General features: G+C 33.6%; 1 protein-coding gene across 10 annotated transcripts in view; it reads right to left on the bottom strand.

The window, feature by feature from the left end:
• EHBP1 (EH domain binding protein 1) overlaps nt 1-23,082 on the bottom strand; it is a 403,867-nt gene that overhangs the window by 7,816 nt on the left and 372,969 nt on the right. For all 10 annotated transcript variants that reach the window (XM_046660551.1, XM_046660550.1, XM_046660552.1 and 7 more), the window contains one exon: nt 728-827. In XM_046660551.1, coding sequence (XP_046516507.1) covers nt 728-827 — 100 coding nt within the window. The remainder of the gene's footprint in view (nt 1-727; nt 828-23,082) is intronic.

The raw sequence follows: 23,082 nt of genomic DNA on the forward strand, positions 1-23,082 counted from the left end.
CAGAATTAGTTCAGTTTTGTGCTTCTTCATAACTCTTTTTATCAAGCTCAGGTATGGCAGAAATGACAAAAAGAGTTTTTCGCTAAAATAAAACATGTAAGCCTGCTCCTTCCCACACTAGGTGGCATAAGATAAGAACATTGCTAGTGAGCAAAAAGGAGCAAGCATTAAGTCCTATACTGAACTAAACGCCAAAGACCAGGAATGCTTACATTTGGTCTAGTCGCCATTTTACTGTAATTCTTGCTATGATAAAAAGGTCACTTCTGTGTAAGCCATTAATCTTTCATCCCAAAATTTAGGGTAACATCATCTGTAGAATACAAAGGTACTTTTGTCCTCATTAAGAGTTATTTTAATTTTTAACAAAATTTGATGTTAAATAAACTTCAATTTTATTTATTTTCCCCCTCTTAATATAACCCTTAATATAATCCCTTAATATAATCCAAACCTCCTTTTTGTGCACAAGTGCTTTATTTCTTAAATGCAAAAATTATTTATATTCCTTGGCTTTCTATATAATACATTTTTAAAAATATTACACTCTATTTTAAAATTCTTACTGTTCAGATGAAAATTGCTTATATACTATTTATTTAAAATATACTGTAATCTCAAGGAAAGAAAAAAAAATAAGTCTAATAAATATGAAACCCCAAAGAAGGCAAAAAGCCTAAGATTCATCAACGTCGCAGGAAAAACAGGTATAGTCACGAGTACTTACAGAAGAGACAGCTGGTTCATTCTCCTTATTAAGGCATTTTTCTTATTAACTAACATAAACCATTCCTGCATCATAGCTTCTTCTTCTTCTGTGTTCCTTCCTATAATTCATGAAGAGTTATTTCTTATTATATGATATTTTACAAGCCAAATAATAGTTTATTTAGCACATGTTCTTTTTTTAACATGAAACATATTTTAGCTACACCAACAGTACAAATTAAACTGTTTATAATAACAGAAGATTAAAGTCCAAGACATGAAAAAAATCAATATTTAAAAATTCATAAGCCAATCTTCCAAAGCTTGTATTATTCAGCATATACATTTCAGTTCCCCTGTACATTTCTACAGATCATACCAACACTAAGTACAGTAAAAAAAAAGTGTTCCAACTTTTAAATCCTCCCCAGAGGCTGACTTGTTATTATGTTTCAATGAGGAACTCATGGTGCTGACAGACATATGGTCATGATAAAAAAAAAACATTATGAGAATTATAAGACTAGCAGGAAGATCAGAGAAGTCCACAGATTTTGTGAAAGCTTCCACTTGTAACAACTTGGGTTCTTTTTTCTTATTTTCCTCCCCTAAAATAAACTAAAGATATGTATGTGCATATACCATTCTGGAACTCATCATCCCTAATAGGGTAAACACTTGCAAATTATTCCAAATATAAATGACTTATAAAAAATACCTGTAGCTATCTGAAAAAACATTATAATGAACACAGTAATGTTCAGTAAATCACAAAACATGAGCAGAGAGGTAATCTAAAATTTTAGATTACAAATTTACTAATTGCACATTTAAAATTCACTTTCCCTAATAGCACTTCCATCATCCGTACGACCCCCCTTCAAAAGTCAGTATATAACCGGTATTGTTCATGTAGAAGTAGGCCACAATCATACTCAAGAAAAATATTAATTCCCCATCTTCTTCCTTTCTCTCCCTTCAAATTTTACCTAGTCAAATTTACAATTCTTTGACTTTTTTTTCTGGATTTCATCTATAATTTGTTTATTGATTTGCTAAGCCATTATTTAATACTTCAGTCCAACTTCTGTAAAGATTCATAGGGTTAACTTAAATATCCAACAAAAAATTAAATATCCCAGCTAATTCCTTAAGTCTCATTTTCTTTTTAAGTGAGATATTTTCTTTTAACTTTCAAATACATTAGCAGTCCATTTTAAAAATTCACGCAGTACAGAGGTACAACTGAGTAAAAAGTCAAGCCCTCTTTCACCAATCTCACCCTCCCCAATTCCCCACTCCTCCTCCAGACGTAAGTACTATTAAGTACTATTACAGTTTAGCATATCTCCTTCCAGACCACACAGATAGCTTTGTCTATCACACACACACGTATGTACCTTATCTATAGACACATATAGTGTTTTTTTTAATATAAGTGAGATCATATTATATATTATCCTGTGATTTGCTTTTGTCATGCTGTTCAAAGATCTAACCTCATTCTTTTTAATACTTGCATAAATTATGGATGTACCATAATTTATTTAACTATTTCTACATTAATAGAAATTTTTGGAAATTTTTAGAATGAAAATAAAATATAAAGAATTGATCTGTGTGCAAAAGATTAAACATGTACTTTAGAATATCCCTGTAAAATAGATATCTGTTGTTCATCATTAGGGAGAACAGTGAGGATGTGCGCCTTCATTAGATGCTGCTGATACTTTATGGTATGAAGCAAACTTAGGACAGATTCTTTTAGTGTATGAACAAAAGTCTTTATTGTTTTACAGTATTTTTAATCTCTCTTTTAGAGTAGCTGGTTTTGTATTCACTTTGGCCCATGTGATGTCTTGACACTGATCATGTGATACAGGCTGCGATAGGCACAAATCCCTGGGTAGCAACAAAAGAAGAAAGAGTAAAAAGAAAAAGCTGAGAAAAAGCTTGCAATTTGGAAAAAGGCCAATTGTACCCTGGTGAAGGCCTTTTTGATCAGTGAAATGACACATGTGTGCAATATTAATAGGCATAGTTTTTATGATATTTTATTTTCTGATTAAAGACTTAATTCTTGTGTTCATAACCTAAGTGGCTTCTAAAAATATAGACATATTAAAACTTTGTTTTGAGTTTAACTTAACCTATAATTGAGGCTTTCAGGCAATACTAGTAGCAACTAGCCTACTCTTAAATTAGCATCATTTTCTTCAATGGAAGACTGCTTGCATGAGAATAACAATATTGATGTGGTACTGTGTTATTTTCAGTTTAACTCATGCCTGTGATTTCCAGGTAAGAATAAAAGATCCTCCTCCCCTAATTGTTAGGAAATGTCTAATACTACAAGAGTCTCATGTTTCAAAAGGAAATAAGCCTAACGATAAGAAATATTTAAAAACACATTACATACTGCTACATAGATTATATAAATTAACTGAAAAAACATATTTGAGGTTAAATCAATTCTGTAACACTAACTCCTTATTCTGAGATAGTACACGGTGATGGAAATCTATACTTAGCTTAGTAATAAAAAAATTAAATTTTCTTCTAATACATCATTACACTATTGTTTTTAGGGATTTAAAATTTTTTAAATTTAAAAAGCTTTTAAAAGCCAGTAAGTTGAACCATTACAAATTAATCCTGACTTTAATAACTGGTTAAAGACCCCTTTAGCTTTATAAGTAACAAAAAATATTAAAGCCTGTGATCACAGTGAGCTTTTCTCATTTCTCCTTTAACCATTTGTTATTTAATCCAATACTAGTAATCCAATTTGTCCATCAGACTTTTAAAGGGCAGAATGCAACTTCCTCAGCTTAGACACTTTTCAAAGTACAATATATTTTTCAAATGAATGCTGGATGTTTCATTTTTCCCAACTGTTCCTAGCTCTAATGCATGAGGAAAAAAAGAACAAGATGAACATTGTTCATACTGATTAAGTAAGAGCTCATTAAAGAGCTGTCAGTGCGGTACTTTGAATATGCATGAAGCATATAATCAGATCTAGTACCGTCACTAGAGGAGAATACGGTAAGTACAAAGGATTGATTTAATTACTTAGAGTGGGCTGTGGTGGTAAAGCAGTCTTGTTAGTGCAAAAAGAAAAAGAGGTTGTATTCTGGCACTGTAAGAAAAAAGGCAGTTTTAGCTTCTGCCACAATACATAATCTCAGAATAAAGCACTTTACATTGTAGCTTAAAATGAAGACTGTCATTATTTTATAAAATCACCATAAATCATTTTCTGTTGTTTAACCTCACCTGGTTAACTATCTCTTTCAAAAATTATCTTTTATTTGTAACTACAACTACATTTTTATCACCTTAGAGAAAATAATGATACTTTGTTAAATCTTAAATTTTTTTCAGTTTTATGAACTGAAAAATTCAAGACATCTACTATTGAAAGACCATTTTAAAATTTAAAAAAATGACAAAATACTAGTTAAGTATACAGTTACCAAAATGTAAAAGCATAACTGGGTTATTAAACTATATTTTAAAACAATGTTAAACTATATTTTAAAACAATATAAATATACTACCAATAAAAAACATCACTTTAACATTTTAAAGTATTGACTAATTAATACAATCTCTGGTAATATTGTTTTCTACTTGGTTTCCTTAAAGACTTCTGTTTTTCATATTGCCTTCAAGAGTGTAATGTCTTTTCTGACACCACAATCTCTTAATGTCAGTTTTTTCTTTTAATCAATTATTGTAGCCGGAGTATGATTTGTAAAAATTATTAAATAATCCACAATAATGATAATGGCAGGGAAAGTAACTACGTAAATATGACTTCGTGTCATTCTCTCTGTCACAGTTCACAAAACCTACTTAATAGAAAGCAGCATACTAACACAGCACTCCATGTAGTATAAATACTTCACACTAGTCGACTATACAGCAACCACCTTATACTGCATCTCTTCCAAAAAGAAAAAGTGATTTAAAAATTTCACTCAAAAATTCATTCATTCATCCATCCAGGAATTTGTATGTAATTTTCATTTATTTTTTCAGAAGCAGTGTTTTCAATGTAAATTTTTAAATAAATAAAAGTGATGTCAAAAACTTAAAATTATGAAGCACATTTTAAAAAACTGTCTACCAATTAATCTTTCCTAATTAATCTTTCACCACAAACTTATTATCTATTTAGAAAGACATGAGTTTTAGACAGTGAACTATTATATAAATGCAAAATGAGAAACAACACAATTTTAGCTGAACAGAAGATGAATTCAATGGAAAAGAATGAAAACACAAAGATGTAGGCAATTGTCATATATATAAACAAATTCAAGATTTTCCACCATGAAAACATTAAAGAATGCTGAAATCTTGCCATAGCCCCATAGTGGAGATAGCTGACTAGTGACCACATATGGCCCTTAAAGGACACAACATAGCAAAGCCAAGCCAAACATAAAAACAAAAAAGTTGCCATTACAAACTGTCCCGATGGTATGATTATAGGAATATGATGACCTTTGAAAGACATAATATATTACAATAGAGACACACATGTCCAGCTAATTGGTACTGGAGAAACATATTCTAATAATGAAGTAAAATCTGGTAGATTTATTAAATGGATGAGAAAGATGAATTTAGTGCAGTTATGTAGGGTCACGGACACATGAACTTCAAAGCCGACATTACTGCAGAACTCCAGTGCCCCAGTTTTAGAAAATATTTTAAACTTAGGAAATTAGAGCTTTATTATAAAAACAAATTTCACTATATAAGCAAATAGCTGATATATGTTTCTATTCCAAGAATATCCTAAAACAGCAATCAACATAAATGAAGAATCTCATCATCTTTACTAATGTTTTCAGCAGCAATTGTCTTAAAACTATTTGCTCAGCATGATATATTTGTTATAGTATTATGAATATACACTTGGGGAAAATCCTGTCTCCTTTTGTTGAAGTAAAATAAAAACTAACACACTCTCTCAAAATAAACACACCTTTTATTTACCCATTTGGTAAAAAAGACTGTGGGGAGAGATTCAGGTCAACATTTCTCTAGAGACAACTTTTCACAGACTTCTATGCATGTATTTCTTACAGGAGGAAGTATAGACAACTTCACCAAAGTTCCTTCTTCATAAACTTATGGGTACAAAGAAGCTATTTCTAAAGGTTGGAGATTAACAGCAGTCCTCTTGTACCAAGTTTTATGCCAAAGGTTATGCCAGATTTCTCAAAAGGTAAACTAAACACAAACTTAAAATAGCAAAAAAATAAAAATAAATACTAAACCACAGAAGTAGTTGTCATAGGAAAAATTATAACTAATGAAATTCTTTATATTAACTTACAGTTTAGTATTTTTAAAAAATTACATATGGGATGGGGTTACACCTATAACTTTTCAATGCTAAGAGCCGTTAAAGGTATTACATATGACCTACATTTCAGGTAATGCAGGACTATCTTGACTATCTACAAATAGGCACTTGGCTAAAATTAAAACACTCAGAACAGAACGCTGAAGTTGTATTTATTTTTTAAGGTACATTTAACATATTTTAAAAAATGGAATAAAACATATTGAGTCACTTTTATAGGCATCATTCAACCAAATAGATTGCTGTCTACTTAGAGAATCAATTAGGCATCCTCCAATAAGGGAAAACTTGAATTGTGAGCCACGCTTACAGATGGAGAGGTTCTCCTGCCAGTTCTCCCCTCTCTTGAAGCTCCTTTTGTTTGGACTGCACCTGGCAGACTCCTCTCTACCCCCTCCCTGTCCTAGAGCCTTCTCACAGTCATGTCATGAAAATGACTTAAAGAGTGGCTCTAGAAGTGACAGAGACATTAACGTTAAAAAGATGAACATTAAGAGTTGAATAAAATTATTTCTCGAAAAGTGGGAGTGGAAAGAAGCAATATTTCTAGATTAATGTATTTTAAGATACGTAATTTTAAATATGTATGTATATGTAGCTAAATTAAATTAAATATTACAAGAGATATTTCTAAACTTTTATATATTGAAGTAGGTCAAAATTTCTGGAGGGGATCTTCTCATTGGGAGAATAGGGGTACATCTTTTTTTTAGCTCATTTGTGCACACAGTTTTTATAGGGTAGTCTGGGAACCCAATCCATAATTTAAGTATTTTATGGAAAGGCATCTGACTTATAAATGAACTTTAGAATAAAGATCTCTTTTAAATTAAGGACTACCTTTATGAATGTTTACGTACAATAATTCTGAGAAACTCCTGTGGATAAGACTATAAATTCTGATAGGGACAAGCATAATGAAAATTTCTACACTGTCTATAGTTTCTGTGGCTGGTTAGATCTGTTGTTTTGAATATGATGCAAATGAGATGAACATTGAATCTGCATCCAAAATGGCTTTTCTCCAGTTTGGTTAAAAAAAAAAAGTAACTGAGCCTCTTGATCTTAGACTAATTAAGCTCTCTAAACCTCAGTTTCTCCATTTCCATAAGGATAATCATATTACTTACGTGGTTGGTAGAGGAATTAAATGAGAAAATTCATGTAAAGTCCTTAGCACAGTACCCAAGACTAAAAATGCTAGCTCTGATGATGATAATGAAGAGGGTGATGGTGGCACATGCTGAGCCAGGAGCTGGAAATACAAAGATGAGGTCCCTGTCCTCAAAAGGGCTCCTAGTCTAATGTGGAGACGGATACATAATCAGGAATAGCTGGATCAAGGGTAAATTTCTGAACAACTCCATAGACACAAATTATATTTTAAATCTTTGTTAGTCATAACAAAGTCTATCGTTAATATAGTTAGTACATCATTGGTCATAAGCAGGATAGGTGAAAAGTGTGGCTGAATCAGTACAAACTCATCTCTGGAGCTGGAAAAATAAAGTGAATGCCCTACTGGGTCATCAGTGTCACTGATACCTACAAAAGACAGCCATAGGTACAGTGACAAAACAATGTGGCTGTGCTCCAGGTAGTGACAGTCTGGTTACTTGCAGTGGGTTTTAGAGATTCAAGAACAAAGAAGATCATGGAATACTGCTTATTATCAAAAAATAAAAACGGTAAATTTTAAGACCAAAAATTACGGACTAATAGAAGACACCTAAAAGTTTATTAGTTATTGAAATAAAGTAAAAAAGAAAATGACTATTTGAAGTACAAATTGATGTAATTTTAAGAAAAGAAAGCCTACAAGAAGAAAAACCAAATACTTATAAAACAAAAAGCTTCACTGAGAAAGTAAGTTTTCATCATTTTTACAGAGATTTTTATATTAAAAGCAGGGCATCTTTAAAATTAGCTTATGAAATTGGCAATGTAGATGAAATGGCTGATTTACTAAATGCCAGGTGAGAATGAGATTAGATTCTGTTCATAGTGTGGAAAATTAAATATATATAATTTTTCAAATTATATATAGAAGAACAAACAAGGTAGATATGCTCCAAATAGGATTCTTTCTATTAAAGGGTTTCCCCAAAGATGTATTATACAGTCACCCAGCTACTCTTTTAGGTAAGCCTCTCCTGTGTTGCTTAAAGCCTTTAAATGTCCTTAAAAAATCATACCCAGCATGTCCCCAGAGCCTCCAGTTTCCAATAAGGAATGAGTTCAACCCCAAACCCTCAATGCACTACCAGCACAGTAATGTCCTCTTCCATTTTATACCTTCTTTGATCATGCCTGGGTTCAGATAAGCAGGTTACACTGGGCTATATCCTTCCTTATGTACCTTCTTAAATATCTTTATTCAATGAGGGAGAGCGGAAGAGAATTATGTCTACTTCCTTCTAGCCTGTGGCCACATTCATTCTCAAAATACAGAAACCTAATGAAAGCAAGACACTGCAGAACATCTCCAGCAGCCTTCTAACTGGCACAGGGCTTCGACAATTACATTACACTTTGAATCAAACGCAATGAATGCTGTTTTTCAAGACCAGGCCAGGTGACTAGTAGGAGTTTCAGCACTATACTACCTCATCCGAAGCCCCTCATCCTTCTCAGTGGAGCTATTCTCTTCACCAGGGTACCCAAGAGACATTCTTGATGGACTTGGATCCACAGTGCTGTTTCCTGAATCCTTGGGAACAACACTGTCTCAAAGAGGCTACTCTATGTCATCTCCCTCATCAGATCACTGACAACTAATAACTTTCTCATAGGCTGAGAATAATAATGATAATGATGATGCGATAATATCATCAAACGTTTAATGAGGTTATATAACTTACCTAAAGTAACAGAGCTAGTTAGTGGTGGAACTAGGTCTCAAATCCAGTTTGTTTTGTGAACCACCACTCTTAGCCACCCTATTTGACACTCATAGGTAACCAGTCTTACCAGAACAGACCCTTTATTTAGAATTCAGGCCAACCTTGACAAAGCTTTCAGAGTGGCTCTGATAAGCAAAACAGAAAAAAACAAAAAGCAAACCTTCAAACTTCTGATAAACCAACATAAAACCCATTCTGTTCACTTAGTTCATCCACTAGTGGAGGGCATTTTGTTTACTCTCCCCATGTAGGCCACCAGGACTTAACAATGATCTCAGAGCAGTACGTCAAGGGACGTCAAGGGGAATGTCTTTCTTCCTATGCAGACATGTCTATATGATCCTTGAATTATAGGTTGGTGTATAATGTCTTCCAGAAACAGGGGATTCCAGGGATAGCCCTGTTTACTTCTTGGGCAACTACAAGCTACTCTGATTCCATTTAAGCATTTGAGGCATCCTCCAATGAAAGTGGCCAAACAAGAATACTCTGCCTAGCCCTGGATTATCAGGGTGCATTCAAGTTCCAGCTCTGCTCTTTAAGAGCTATGGGAACTTGGGTAAGTTACTTAATCTCCCTATGCCTCAGTTTCCTCATTTGTAAAATGGAGATAATAGTACTACTTAATAGAGTTTTGTGAAGATTAAGTGAGTTAATATATGTACAGCACTTAGAATAGTGCCTGGCCTATAATAAATGCTATATAAGTAATATAATGGTGGTTTCTATTGTTATATTCTCTCTCTTTCTCTCTCTCTCTCCACACACACACCTACATACATATACAATACATACATACACACACACACACACAGAGTAAGGAGGTACATTCTTTATTCAAGCTTCAGGATCCCCCACTGACTGTCTGATTCCCAGCGTTATTGATAGAGCAAGGCATGGTGATTCCTCCTTGGCAGAATCCCTCAGTTTTTCTGACTGCCTATGCAAGCAACAGAAAAGCCTACCCACAGACGTAAACATGTTGAGCAACTGGGTGCAAGTCTTAAGATGTTAGCTCCATTGAGCAAGACATTTCTAATGTCTTTACATATCTGTTTTACTGGACCAATCAACCAAAATGCATTCCACCATCATTTCAACTTTTTCATCCCCCCAAGTATATGGGAAGCCCATCAGCTACCCATTTCTCATTTTTCTTTTTTAAAAGGAGCTACTCAAATGCAAACCCTCCATGAGATATTCCTCTTCCCAAAGTTATACTTGTTCTATTGAGTCTATTCCAAAGCGTCTCTTGCTAGTAGCAGTTCCTTCAAAAATTCAGAGAAAATAAAAACCTAATTAATGACTCCCAGAATCTCTAGAATTCCCAAAGATAAAGTTACTTTCAGATTTCTCCTCAACTTAATCCCTAGGATATGTTCAATTCCCCCTTTTATGATGATATAAATTTTCAGATACCCCTTACACTGAAGAACATCATGCTACCCCAATAGCTCCTCTCAGATTCTGGCATAAGTCTTATGGGCAAATCTCCAGCAGTTAGTTACATGTCCTTCTGTTGTGTTGTATCTCTTCTCTCTTCTCTCCAAAACTATGAGCTCACTTAAAAAGGGTCAGAGCAATCACATCTAAAAACATTTAACCTACATTCCCACCTAAAGTCACGGCCAACTGCAAGTCTGTTTAGTGCTCATAATGTTCCTGCTAATATCATATATTCCAGAATTTAGTGAAATAGCTCCCTAGTCTATGGTAACACTTTTGCAATGCTCAGTATAATTTTATTTAACCTTCTACTGATACACAAAATAAGCACTTAGTCAAAACAACTGGTATCAAAAAAGTTTCAAATTTTGGCTCCCTCTAATGTTATCCTCATGAGAAATTGAAATATTTATGACTACTTTAATAATTTATTTCTGTGGAAAGTTATTTGTACCCAAAATATAAAACTATTTCTCTATTCTGAAAGCACCAAAACTCATAATAAACATTTTTTTAATTAAAAACATCATATAAGCTTAACTATCTTCCTTGACTTACATTTTTAACTTTTCTTACAGAGCTAGATCCTTCAACAGCACAACAGATACAGCTATGAAATTCTATCACATTCCAGCTCAGAAGTGTCTAGTGATGGATAACATGATAGTGGGGAAGAAAATGTTGGTGCTTTACACAATTCCTAGCTTTGGCCACCAAGTGGTGCTAGTAATTCAGAGTGAACTGGCACTGGGGGAGTGGGGTTGGGTGGCTTTGGAGTGGGTAAAGTATATAACCAGTCAGTAAATGCAGAGGACACTCACAAAGTCAGATAGTCATAACTCTGTGTACTGTGAATTTACATATCATCTCCCACTTGATGTCATAAGAACAGAGAAGAAAACTAATTCATATACTCTTATTTTAATGGTAAAGTTCACTACACTCCTTCAAGAAAATAACAGTTTAATACACATATTTGAACCAAACTTTATCCTTTCAGGCTATGCAACTGTAAAAATAATCACACAATGTTGATTAATCTTCCTTTCTCTACAACATTCATTCAAATCCCCTCCATTAAAACAAAAACAGAAAACCTTTACAGAAAAAACTATTCAGCAATAAACATTAAAATTTAATCACTAATATTAAGCATTTAAAAATATCTAATTTAATTTAAAAAAATAGCAGCTCAATGGTTTTTCCTTAACTTATACTGTAAACTTTTCCTAAGGAAATAGCTCCTCTGAGTGGATGAATGCCTTTCACATTCCAGCTTAGAAGTGACATGTGGGAACAGGGAACAGATGCAATGACTATATATGTTTAATTTTCTTATGCAATACACCTATAGGCTTATGAAAAATGTTCAAAACATAACTAGTAGCTAAAAGAAAGACATAATAATTTATAATCCACTAGAAGAAGAACTGACAATGTCTCTACAATAGAATGAACAATAATTTGAAAGCAGAACTTTGTAAGCCTGTACAACAATAAAAGGAAGGTTCATGGCTATTGAACTGGACAGTTCTATCCCACAGATAAAGGGACCTAGTAAGGATTAGGATATATCCAGTTGTCTCTGTACATTAACATCTGTATTTTTTAAGAAAAATATCTCCATTTGGGAAAACTGGGAGAAAGGTGTTGGAGCAGAGCTCGCATCCTTCCATAAAATACCTTGATTTTGATTCTGGACTGAAGAGGCAATTAACACATGCTTAGCCATCTCTGATGTCATTCTTTGTCAAATCAAATTATGAAATCTTGGTTAAGCTTCTTACAATAGTCTCAGGATGAAACAGAAGAGAAGAAAATGTATTTGCAAAGTTAGTTCCTACATGGATGTCCTAAAATAAATTTCTCAGAATACAATGCTTACTTGTTTATTTCTTTATGTGCCTCACAAAACTCATAATTAGTAAATCAATTCAATGAAACTCATAAAAGATTGAGGGATTAGCAAAATTCCTAAGGCTTTCTCCTAGTTATATATTTAGTTATGAAAATGTTCAAACAAACATTTATCAGTTTTTGTAGATAAGCCAAGGGTTAAAAAAAAAAACCCCAACACTCAATAACTTTACAGTCTTATGCCAAAATGCCAAACCAGTTCTTTAGGCATTTCTTGGGAAAGCATGTTGTGTGTGCATGTTGATGTGTGTTGGGGAGGAGAAGACTTACGATAAAATGGAGGATGAGTATATTACTTAGAAGCTAAAGAAAGAGAGGTGTCAAGATGGTGGTGTAGGTAGACTCTGAACTCACCTCTTCCCACCGACACAACCAATTTACAACTATTCTGGGAACAGTTACCCCCAAGAGAGAACTGAAAATTGGATAAAAAGAACCCCTGCAACAAGGGACAGTCCTGACTTAGGTGCAAGAGGCAGAAATTCCTTTCTGGAGAGAAAAAAAAGCCACCTTTGTAAGCTGTGGTGCTTCATGGCCAGCTGGGAGCAATCCTAAGGTATGAAGCCTTCCCTGGAGGAGTGGGGGACCTGAGCGGGAGAGCACTACCACTATAAGCATCCTTTGGACTCAGCACAACAGAGACAAGTGTCATAATATCTGGCTTTGCTGGCTATTAACTACAATGGGGAATACCCCCAGAAAAGCTATTGGACATAAGGGGAAAAAAGCCAGCTCTTGAAGGGCCCCCCACACAAATCTACCTGTTTCAGAAAGCAACCTAAAGTCAACCTAAAAAAGCCAGAAAGAAAGGTGCACAGTTCTTTGGTGAAAAGAGATTTCATCTGATAGGCTCTGAGGGCATCTCGGTGAGAGGTGAGGCCCCTGTAGGGACTGAGACATTGGCAGGAGCCATTACTGTGACCTAGAATAGGTGTGCCGACACAGACCCTGGCAGAACAGAATCAAGAGCCCAGAAATAAACCCACACATCCATGGACAGCTAACTTTCAACAAGGGAGCCAAGAACCCACAATGGAGAAAGGAAAGTCTCTTCAATAAATGGTGTTGGGAAAACTGGACAGCCACGTGCAAAAGATGAAAGTAGATCATTATCTTAGACCATACACAAAAATTAACTCAAAATGGATTAAATACTTGAATGTAAGACCAGTACCATGAAGCTTCTGGAAGAAAACACAGGCAGTATGCTCTTCGACATCAGTCTTAGCAGCATATTTTCAAGTACCATGTCTGGCCAGGTAACGAAAACAATGGAAAAAATAAACAAATGGAACTACATCAAACTAAAAAGCTTCTGCACAGCAAAGGAAACCATCAACAAAACAAAAAAACAACCTAACAATTTGGAGAAGATATTTGCAAACCATATATCTGATAAGGGGTTAATATCCAAAATATATAAAGAACTCATACATCTCGACAACAAAAAAACTAACAACCCAATTTAAAAATGGGCAAAAGATCTGAACAGACATTTCTCCAAAGAAAATATACAGATGGCCAATAGGCACATGAAAGGATGTTCAACATCATTAACTATCAGGGAAATGCAAATCAAAAAACTACAATGAGGTATCATCTCACTCTGGTCAGAATGGCTACAATTAACAAGACAGGAAACAACAAGTGTTGGAGAGGATGTGGAGAGAAGGGAACCCTCGTACACTGCTGGTGGGAGTGCATACTGGTGCAGCCACTAGGGAAACCAGTATGGAGATTCCTCAAAAAATTAAGAATAGAACTATCATATGATCCAGCTATTCCATTGCTGGGTATTTATCCAAAGAACTTGAAAACACGAATGCGTAAAGATACACGCACCCCTACGTTCAGTGCAGCATTACTCACAATAGCCAAGACTTGGAAGCAACCTAGATGCCCATCAAGGGGTGAATGGATAAAGAAGATGTGGTATATATACATAATGGAATACTACTCAGCCATAAGAAACAATGAAATCCAGCCATTTATGACAACATGGATGGACCTTGAGGGTATTATGCTAAACGAAATAAGTCAGAGGGAGAAAGTCAAATACTGCATGATATCACTTATAAGTAGAAGATAAAAACAACGACAAACAATCACATAGAGACAGACTGGATTGGTGGTTACCAGAGGGGTAGGGGGGAGGAATGAGGGTGAAAGGGGCGATTAAGCACATGTGTGTAGTGATGGATTGTAATTAGTCTTTGAGAGATGAACATGATGTAATCTACATAGGAATCAAAATATAATGATGTACCCCTGAAATTTATATGTTATAAACCAATGTTACCACAATAAAAAAAAAAGAAGCTAAAGAAAATTTTAAGGTAAAGGTAGAAACAACAATACATAATGAAACTACACTATGACTAATGGCGTCAGCTGCTTGCTTTTTTTTTTTTAAAGATTAGCATCTGAGCTAACAACTGTTGCCAATCTTTTTTTTTCCCCAAAGCCCCCCAGTACATAGTTGTATATTCTAGTTGTGAGTGCCTCTGGTTGTGCTATGTGGGACGCTGCATGGCGCATGGCCTGATGAGCAGTGCCATGTCTGTGCCCAGGATTCAAACTGGTGAAACCCTGGCCTGCCGAAGCGTAGCACGTGAACTTAACCACTTGGCCATGGAGCTGGCCCCAGTAGCTACTTTCATATTGAGGGCTAACCCTCTGCCAGGCTCTGTAATAAGTACTTTTACATAAATTTTATCTATATCTATATCAGTATATTGTAGACTCTCAATAACCTTCTGAAATAGGTTTTATCAGCCTTTTTAAAAAATTATTATTATTAACAGCTGAGGAAATAAAGTGATCAAAGAGGTTAAATAACTTGTCCAAGACCACTCAGATTCCAGCTGGCATCCTGCTGATTTTCAAGTCCATGCTCTTACGTCTCTATGCTATACTACTTCCCTTAGAACTTTTAACACTGTGAGTTTAGCATATCTTAGCTCTTTGTTTCTCAAAATGTGGTCTGAGGATCACCTGTATTAGAATTGCCTAGAATATGAGCCCCATCCTAGATCTACTGAATCAGAATCTTTAGGCAGGGCCTGGGAATCTGTATTTTTTAAACAAACTCGTCAGGTGTTTTTTATGCAGATAAAAGTTTGAGAACCACTGTCTTAGTCCTTTCACAAATAAGTCACTGAGTTATTTTTTTTAAAAGAAGGGGTGATATTCCATGTATAAGATGTTATTTTAGCATTGGCATGACATTACACAAATTTAATTTCACATTCAGAAGAAAAACATGTTGCTGCCAAATCAGTTCAAATGCCTAAATTTTGTTTCATAGATAGTTGCTGAGAAAAACACATTTTCCTGGAATTTCTACTTTTTTAAGTGTTAAAAAATTTTACTGCAGTCTAGAATAAGGATGTACCTCACTTTAGGCAATAGACATGTTCCAAATTGAAAATTATGGCAATGTGATCATTCCTTAGATTCAAAAATTATATTTTATATTTCTAATTCAAAATTTATAGTAGTGAAAAATACTTCCTAAATATCACTGGTAGAAATTATATATATGTGTTCTTCGGGGTAAATGAACACACATGAGTCAGCAGAAGAAAAAGTCACCTTAAGACTGTGTATAGTAAAAAGCTGGAACATACAGTGAGTACCAAAGAGAGAAGAAACAAATGTTAGAAATGAGGACCTTAGGAGGTTCTCTACATTCTGAATCAGAGATTCCTTTCTAGAAATCCTATGGTCCAATATCTATTGCATAAACTAGAATGATTCAGTAACAGTTGAGTGAAACTACTTCTAGATCTAGTTTATATACTTTCCTTCTTTAAATAATCCAAATAATGAAATGCAAATAGAAACAGATATTAAAGATGTTTGAATTAGCTGAACAAATTCTGAGAGTAAAGAAATTCTGGAAGTATGATAGTAGTTTTAATTTTCCTTGTAACTACCAAAAGAAAAAACTATAGAAAGAAAATAATTTAGGAATATTACTAATTTATAAAATTGAAGGTGTAAAAAAGTAAAGAGCAAAAGCACTATAAGCACTTTAAAATGTAAACTCTCCTTTTAAAACAAACTTTATTTTCTTTACACTGCATTTCTGTTCATTATTGATTATTTTCAACAATCAAAATCCTGTTCTAGTATCTATACGTAATGTACAATAATAAATAAAATGTATAAATGCACAAAAAGAACAAATAAAATGTATAAATGCACAAAAAGAACAATATTAATTTATTATAAATATTTTATTTAATGCTTGATGGTGATAGGTAACATTCCTTACATGATAGAGTTTTTTGTTTTTCGTTATTTTTTATTTCAAAGGAGACCTTGACAAATTTAAATATTAAAGAGATCATATAAATAATAATAGCTGACAATTACTGAACTCTGTATATGCACATGCTTAATATAAGTTACCTAATTTAATTCTCACAATTCTCTTATCTGCCATACCACATCAAATTTGACTCAGTGTGAGAAAATTTGAACTAATTATATTCACTAACCAGGGTTAAGACTCTGTACTCAGTGGATAGTGCCTTAGGCATAATGGGACCCCAAAAATATTTGATGAATGAATGAAAATCACAAGACATAAAAGAATAAGTGAATTTCATCCTTTATGGGAATTGAAGTTACGTTTTTTTCCTCCAGTTTTTATTTTTAAAGCTATAGTGTCCTCATTCTATTAAAGTGGGAATTGAGGCTGACAGCTATGAAGCTGAGCTAGGAAGCAGGAGTGAATATAGCAAACACTAGAATGGGATTCTAGCTATCATTCTCCCAGCCAGGGTCCCAACTCACTGCTGGAAGGCCTGAGCCCATGATTTCAGAAGAAGGTATACTGAAGATTAAGTATGGAAGAAAAGCCTCTCCTGCAATTATGCTAACAGCAATGGAAGACAGATGGGCTTCAGTATGTAATGGACAGGAGCACTGGAGAGAAGGTTCACATGGAGCCCTCGGAGAGCTGGGCCTTGGCTCACTGTTCTTCCACCTGGCTATGATTCTGCTAATCAAGGATGTGACGGAATCAATTGTTTGACATGTTCTTTTATGCTTTTTATTTTTCCTAATATTGGATTAGAATGTAATTGAATGAATTTGTATCACTTCTTGCAATTAGAAAACCATTTTATATTACTTTTCATTCTTGGAGTTAGGTGACATAAAGTAACTAAAATCACAGACACACAAAACAGACCTATAACACCACATTTACCAAAAGTATGTTAGCATTTTACTTCCAAAAAGGAATGGATTCTATCAACTCTTAGAGTCTATCAAAGGATGTGGCTCATTGCCTCTGGAAATTGTGTTAAACATTCACTTCGTAGAAAATTTTCAGATATAAAATGTTACATTTTTTTTAACTGGCTTCTTTTTTCCTGACACAGATTCAATGCCCTATGAATTGTCAGTGGAAGTGGGGAACAATAGCCTAATTCTATACTATTTCAGAACTTTGGAGATCATTTTATTTAATTTATAGCATCAAACTCTCTTATTTTGTTTCTATTTATAAAAAGTTTCTTTGCAGAGACAATAATATAATCTTGTCTGTCCATTTCATACTTTATGTCTATAGAGATCAAATGGAAACATTATACTTTAATAAGCTAGAAACTTCATGTTCTATTTTACCATGGTATGGCATATAATGCTAGAAAAAAATTTCATTAACAAGAAATCAATAGTTCTTAATTTTTTTCGTTTTCTAATTACAATGACAAAATAGATATCTTGCTTAGTTTAATGTATCTTTTTCAATGATGTGGCCTCTTTTCTCCTTGTAATTTGTATGAAAATAGACATATTATGTCAACTAAAAAAGAACCTCTATAAAATGAAGACATTATTCCATGTATACTAATTCTCATCTATACTTGTAAGAAGCATAGAAATATCATACTAAATGACAGAGAATATAGAAAAACTGGATATAAAAAACCTCTGCTGTTACATTTAGAAGATAGTTTCTATTTTTTGCCAACTTTATTAACTATGGTTGTCAAAGTTATTCCTATTGCTATAGGGTTTTTTCCTCCTTTATTTTGTTAGAAGTGCAAATAAATTACAACAGCTTAAGCTATGTGAACAAAATTCAGTGTACAAAAATACAATTTTTCAGGATAAGAGAAAATTTAAAGAATAGTTTATAGAAACATCACAAGTAGTATGTGTTAAATGTGACAAACATTGCCAAAAATTTTCTCCACACAAAACCTGAAAAGTGTTATTGTATCAAACTTCCTTTCCTTCCTTTCCTGGGTATTTATTAGTTGTACAGAATGTTTAATTCTAAGTTCAGATATCTTTATACATAAAAACGTACCCAAGCTTTGGGTTTCATTTTCCCCTCTAGATGTAGGTATGGTGAGAGATGGAGTTGACTACACCTAATCTCTTAGTAAGTGTACAGTGACTGCTAAAGAGATTGAGCTAGTGAAAAACATGTTCCTTACAAAAATATAATTTAAATCTCATAAAAAGATTTTTTAAATCAGAGAACATATTTTTACAGTATTGACTCAAGCAATCTTAACTTTATGTTATCTACACTGTAAACTATAAAAACTACATAATCTGCCATTTTCTAAAGCATAGAATCAAATGGTCTACATAGAACCCGTTTTAATGTTAATGAATTTATAGACACAAATAGGTAGCATCAAGGCTACAGTGAAAAGCAGAAAACTTCAAGCATTTAATACAGCTAAAAGGGCAGATTAGAGATCAATAACAAAATCACCTGGTAAAAAAGGAAAAAGGTGTTGTATTAAAAGGCTTTTTGCTTTACATGTGAAATAATACTGAGAAACCTGTATTTTAGCACTTGTACTCAACAGGCACTCTAAACTATGCAACGACGAGAGCAGAAACCCATCCTTTCTAATAATCTTGTGACAAAAGCTAAAAGACATCATCCTATTAACTAGTGATCTCAACTGCTAATGCGGAGTACTTCCTGGTGCCTTTTATGTAGAATGCTGCTATTAAAAAACCACTAAACATTCACTGTGAACAACACAGAATCATTCATCTTTTATCAGCATCTCTTGTTAGAAGAGTATGAGTGGGGCTGAAGGTGTCATTGATATTATGGAGTGGAAATTAATCAGAAATTTTTCTCATATTTTCCTCATCTCACTAATTTACTTTTGTACAAATTTCCTCCTGTTAAAAAGTTCATACCCAACCCCCTGTTGTACTCTTTTAAGTTGAGAATATTCAACGAGTGCGTCCACTGAAAAGCACCAGGTCCTAACACAAAAAGCATTCGAAATTCTCATTTAGTTGTCTTTATTTTGCTAGCGCCATGTGGTCCTTGAAGATGTAGAAAACACGGGAAGCCGAGTAAAGATCAGAGCAAGCTCATTAGCATTCTGACAAAATTGGAGTGGTGGAGATGTATAGTTTGCCTAGTTTGTCGTTTTGAAAGCTACCGGTGGTAAGCTTTCTATTTCATTGTGCTTTTGTCTTTTGGGGGGGTTTGAAAGCAGCAGGGTATTTGTTAGCTCTAGTTTTGCACAATGCATTGTGGGAACCTTTCCTGCACATTCAGCCCTATATAGTATCATTCCAGCTTGAGTCAAAAAGTTTTTTTCACCATTTATAAGAAAGGACATGTGTGAATCTTAGTGCATACCTCAATGCATTTATCACAGTTTTGCCTTTCTCTTTTGCCTGAATCATAAAAGTCCAAAAAGAGTCAGAAACAGAACCTAAATGACATAATTTTCAATCTTTTAAAAATGTTGCCATTCATTTTAGAAGATAACATTAAAACATTATTTTCTGCTCTTTGTCATAAATAACTAACAAGCAACATGAAGGACTGATTCAGTTACTTAAAATTCAAAAGCTCATTGCTCAACATAATAGAACTCAATTCTATTTTTGAAAACAGTATAAAGAAAAAAAATGGTCTGTGCTTTAGAATTCACGTAAATAAAAAATACCTCTTAGAAGAGTTAAAGAAGTTATTACCCTAGTCATTTGATTTTCTTCGTCGTCATCTTTTTCTACTTTTTTTAAACAGAAGGCTCACTTTGAAGAACTAAATGGGCTACATTAATGCTACTATTCAACATGAATGTTTCCAAGTTGCAATGAAATGGATAAAGGTCTTTGGGGATGAATTTATCTGCTAAATCCTTGTGGTTGCCCTCCTATCTTGGATGATGACCCAAAAGAATGTCAACAGCTCATTTTCCCAGAGAGCTGGAAAGAGTCCCTATGCAAGCCATAATCTGCACATTCTCAAAGAACCATTTCAAACATTATATTTCACAAGCGGTTTTAAGTGATTTTCCTCTCATCTCTAGTATCCTAACAGTACTTTGGACATCAGTGCCTCTGAAATAAGGGATAAACAAAGTCTACACTTGAATTCTATGTATAAGCATATAAATTTTTAGATTTACTTTCAATATACATTATAGAAACATGGTCATCTTGTTACAATAATATATTTATGGCATTAAGTGAGATAAATGTCTAAAGATTAGTACTTTTTTCTAATGTTAAAAAAGTCCTTTTTATTATGTTATTATTTTGCTTAGAATCAAACCTTATTTATGAGAAGTGTTTACAGTTTTTCTTAATTTGTAATTATTAAAAGCCCAGGGGAAGCTGAGGAGCAGTGGTGAGTGAAATACAGTATATGAGGAATCTGGTAAAGGAGTTTAACAGTAAGAGAGCGGATCATTGCTATATAAAGCCTCTGACATAGTAACATTTGGTTATATTACGTTGTATTTCCTTTGAACAGTAAGAAACCACTAAACTAAGTAGTATTTCATCATGAGGGGGGTAGTTTTTATGTATTAACTATTCATATTATATTAGAGCATGTAATTAAAATGATGCAACTTTTTCTATATTTCTAATTTAAGCTCGAGTTTTCACTCCTTAAGGCTTTTCTTAGGCCTTCTCCTACAATTTAGAAGTTCATTCTTTAACAAAACAGAAACAAACTGCTATGTATAATTTTGTAGTTATGGTGAGAGCCTATTTATATATTCTTAGAACATGAAACTTGACTAACCTGAAGCTTAATATTTAAGTGTATCCCAGCACTGAGCTGTTCTACTGCTAGCTTTAAAGCTATTTAAAAAATGGATGTTACTACAGTAATAATAACTGAATTAGTTCTATATTTTGCAATATGAGTACAGCTGCAAAATTATTTATCTACTTCACTGCATTCTCCTACCAAAGTTTCTTGAATAAAATCGTTTGGACTAGCTATATCAAATTAGAGAGCAGTCAGGAGTGTCTAAGTCCAGCTTTAAAACAAATATCTTAACAATTACTTAGCCATATGGAAAATAGGGTGTCTCTCCCGAAACCATTTAAAAAGTACATTTTCTATCTTGAATTTAGACCTCGTTAGAAACCAGTTCTGACTTGTAATGCAAAGATTGCTGAAATATCACTCTTTTAAACAACTATGAAAAGATGTAAAAGAGCAGAGCTTCTTAAAGCTGCCAATTAACAATTTTCTAATTTTTAAAGCACGTTACATTTGCATTTGTAACATTTCAAAATCCAAAGAACAAAGTGGAGTTAAAGCATTATGAACAAACAAATGCAGCTGGATAGTTAGACACAGCTACGCACACACTAACATAGCTTTTTCTACATTATACCAAATTTGAAGCTTCTTCACAAGTGTTCACATTGTATTGTGTTTGGGTTCCTATGACTTAAAGGCCAGATGCTTTTCACAAATGACCAACAATCGTAGTTAGAATAAATTAATGATTGATTTTTTTAAAGCTTTGATGGAATTAAGCATACTTCTTTTCTCAATGTGCCTATGTGAATGTTTGCCAGTTAAACTTTTTTTTTTTTTTGACAAGTGAGGCCACCCGGCAGAAAACAACTGATGCAAAACCCAGGAGTAATCCCTCTGTTGAGTTCAACACTATGGTTAGCCTTAACACTGCCTCTATTATCCAATGGATTTAGAGAACTTTCATTTATTTGTTGGCCTCAGTTTTCAATTCTGTTGCCCTCTTTAAGGAAACCTAGACTTATTTCTATGTAAATATATTTGCATACGGGTACAATGAAATGTTCTAGCATTTTTATTACCCTACTAAGCTAAACAGGGGCTATATACACATGTAGTCTGAAAAATAAGTGAAAAGAATCAAGATGCAGGTTAATAATCTATTCAGGATTTTAAAGCACATTGGAATAAACCTATAATGTTCATGGTACAAGACTGACGCAATTATTTCTAGTAATATTTTAACAATATACAGCCATCTATTTTTAAAAACCTGAAACCACTGGAACCTAAGAAAATGTACTCCATTATCACAAAATCAGTGTCAATTTACTACATTAAAATGTCTTGTTTTTTTCCTATAAGAATCTTTTAAAGTATATTTTTTTATTACAGATAACATTTTACATTCTCTGACATTCAGAGCAAAAACGACAAAAGGTTTATTCTACATGAGATAAGTAGAATATGAATTTTTGATTTATTTAGAAGATTCAAATTAGGGATTCATTTAGCTGTGTATACACTACAGCAAATAATCCAATATAATTAAAATTTTTTTTAAATCTACATTGTTTTCCTCAAAACAGTTATTGATTTTTTTAAAAGGAATATAGCAAACAGCGTGGCTTAGGAGAAGGAAAACATGCTGGGCTGGGAGTCAGAAAATAAGAGCTCTGTGCCAGTCTCTTACTCTGGGATCA

The sequence above is a fragment of the Equus quagga genome, chromosome 5 (genome assembly GCF_021613505.1).
Source record: "Equus quagga isolate Etosha38 chromosome 5, UCLA_HA_Equagga_1.0, whole genome shotgun sequence".
In the NCBI taxonomy this organism is placed as follows: domain Eukaryota; kingdom Metazoa; phylum Chordata; class Mammalia; order Perissodactyla; family Equidae; genus Equus; species Equus quagga.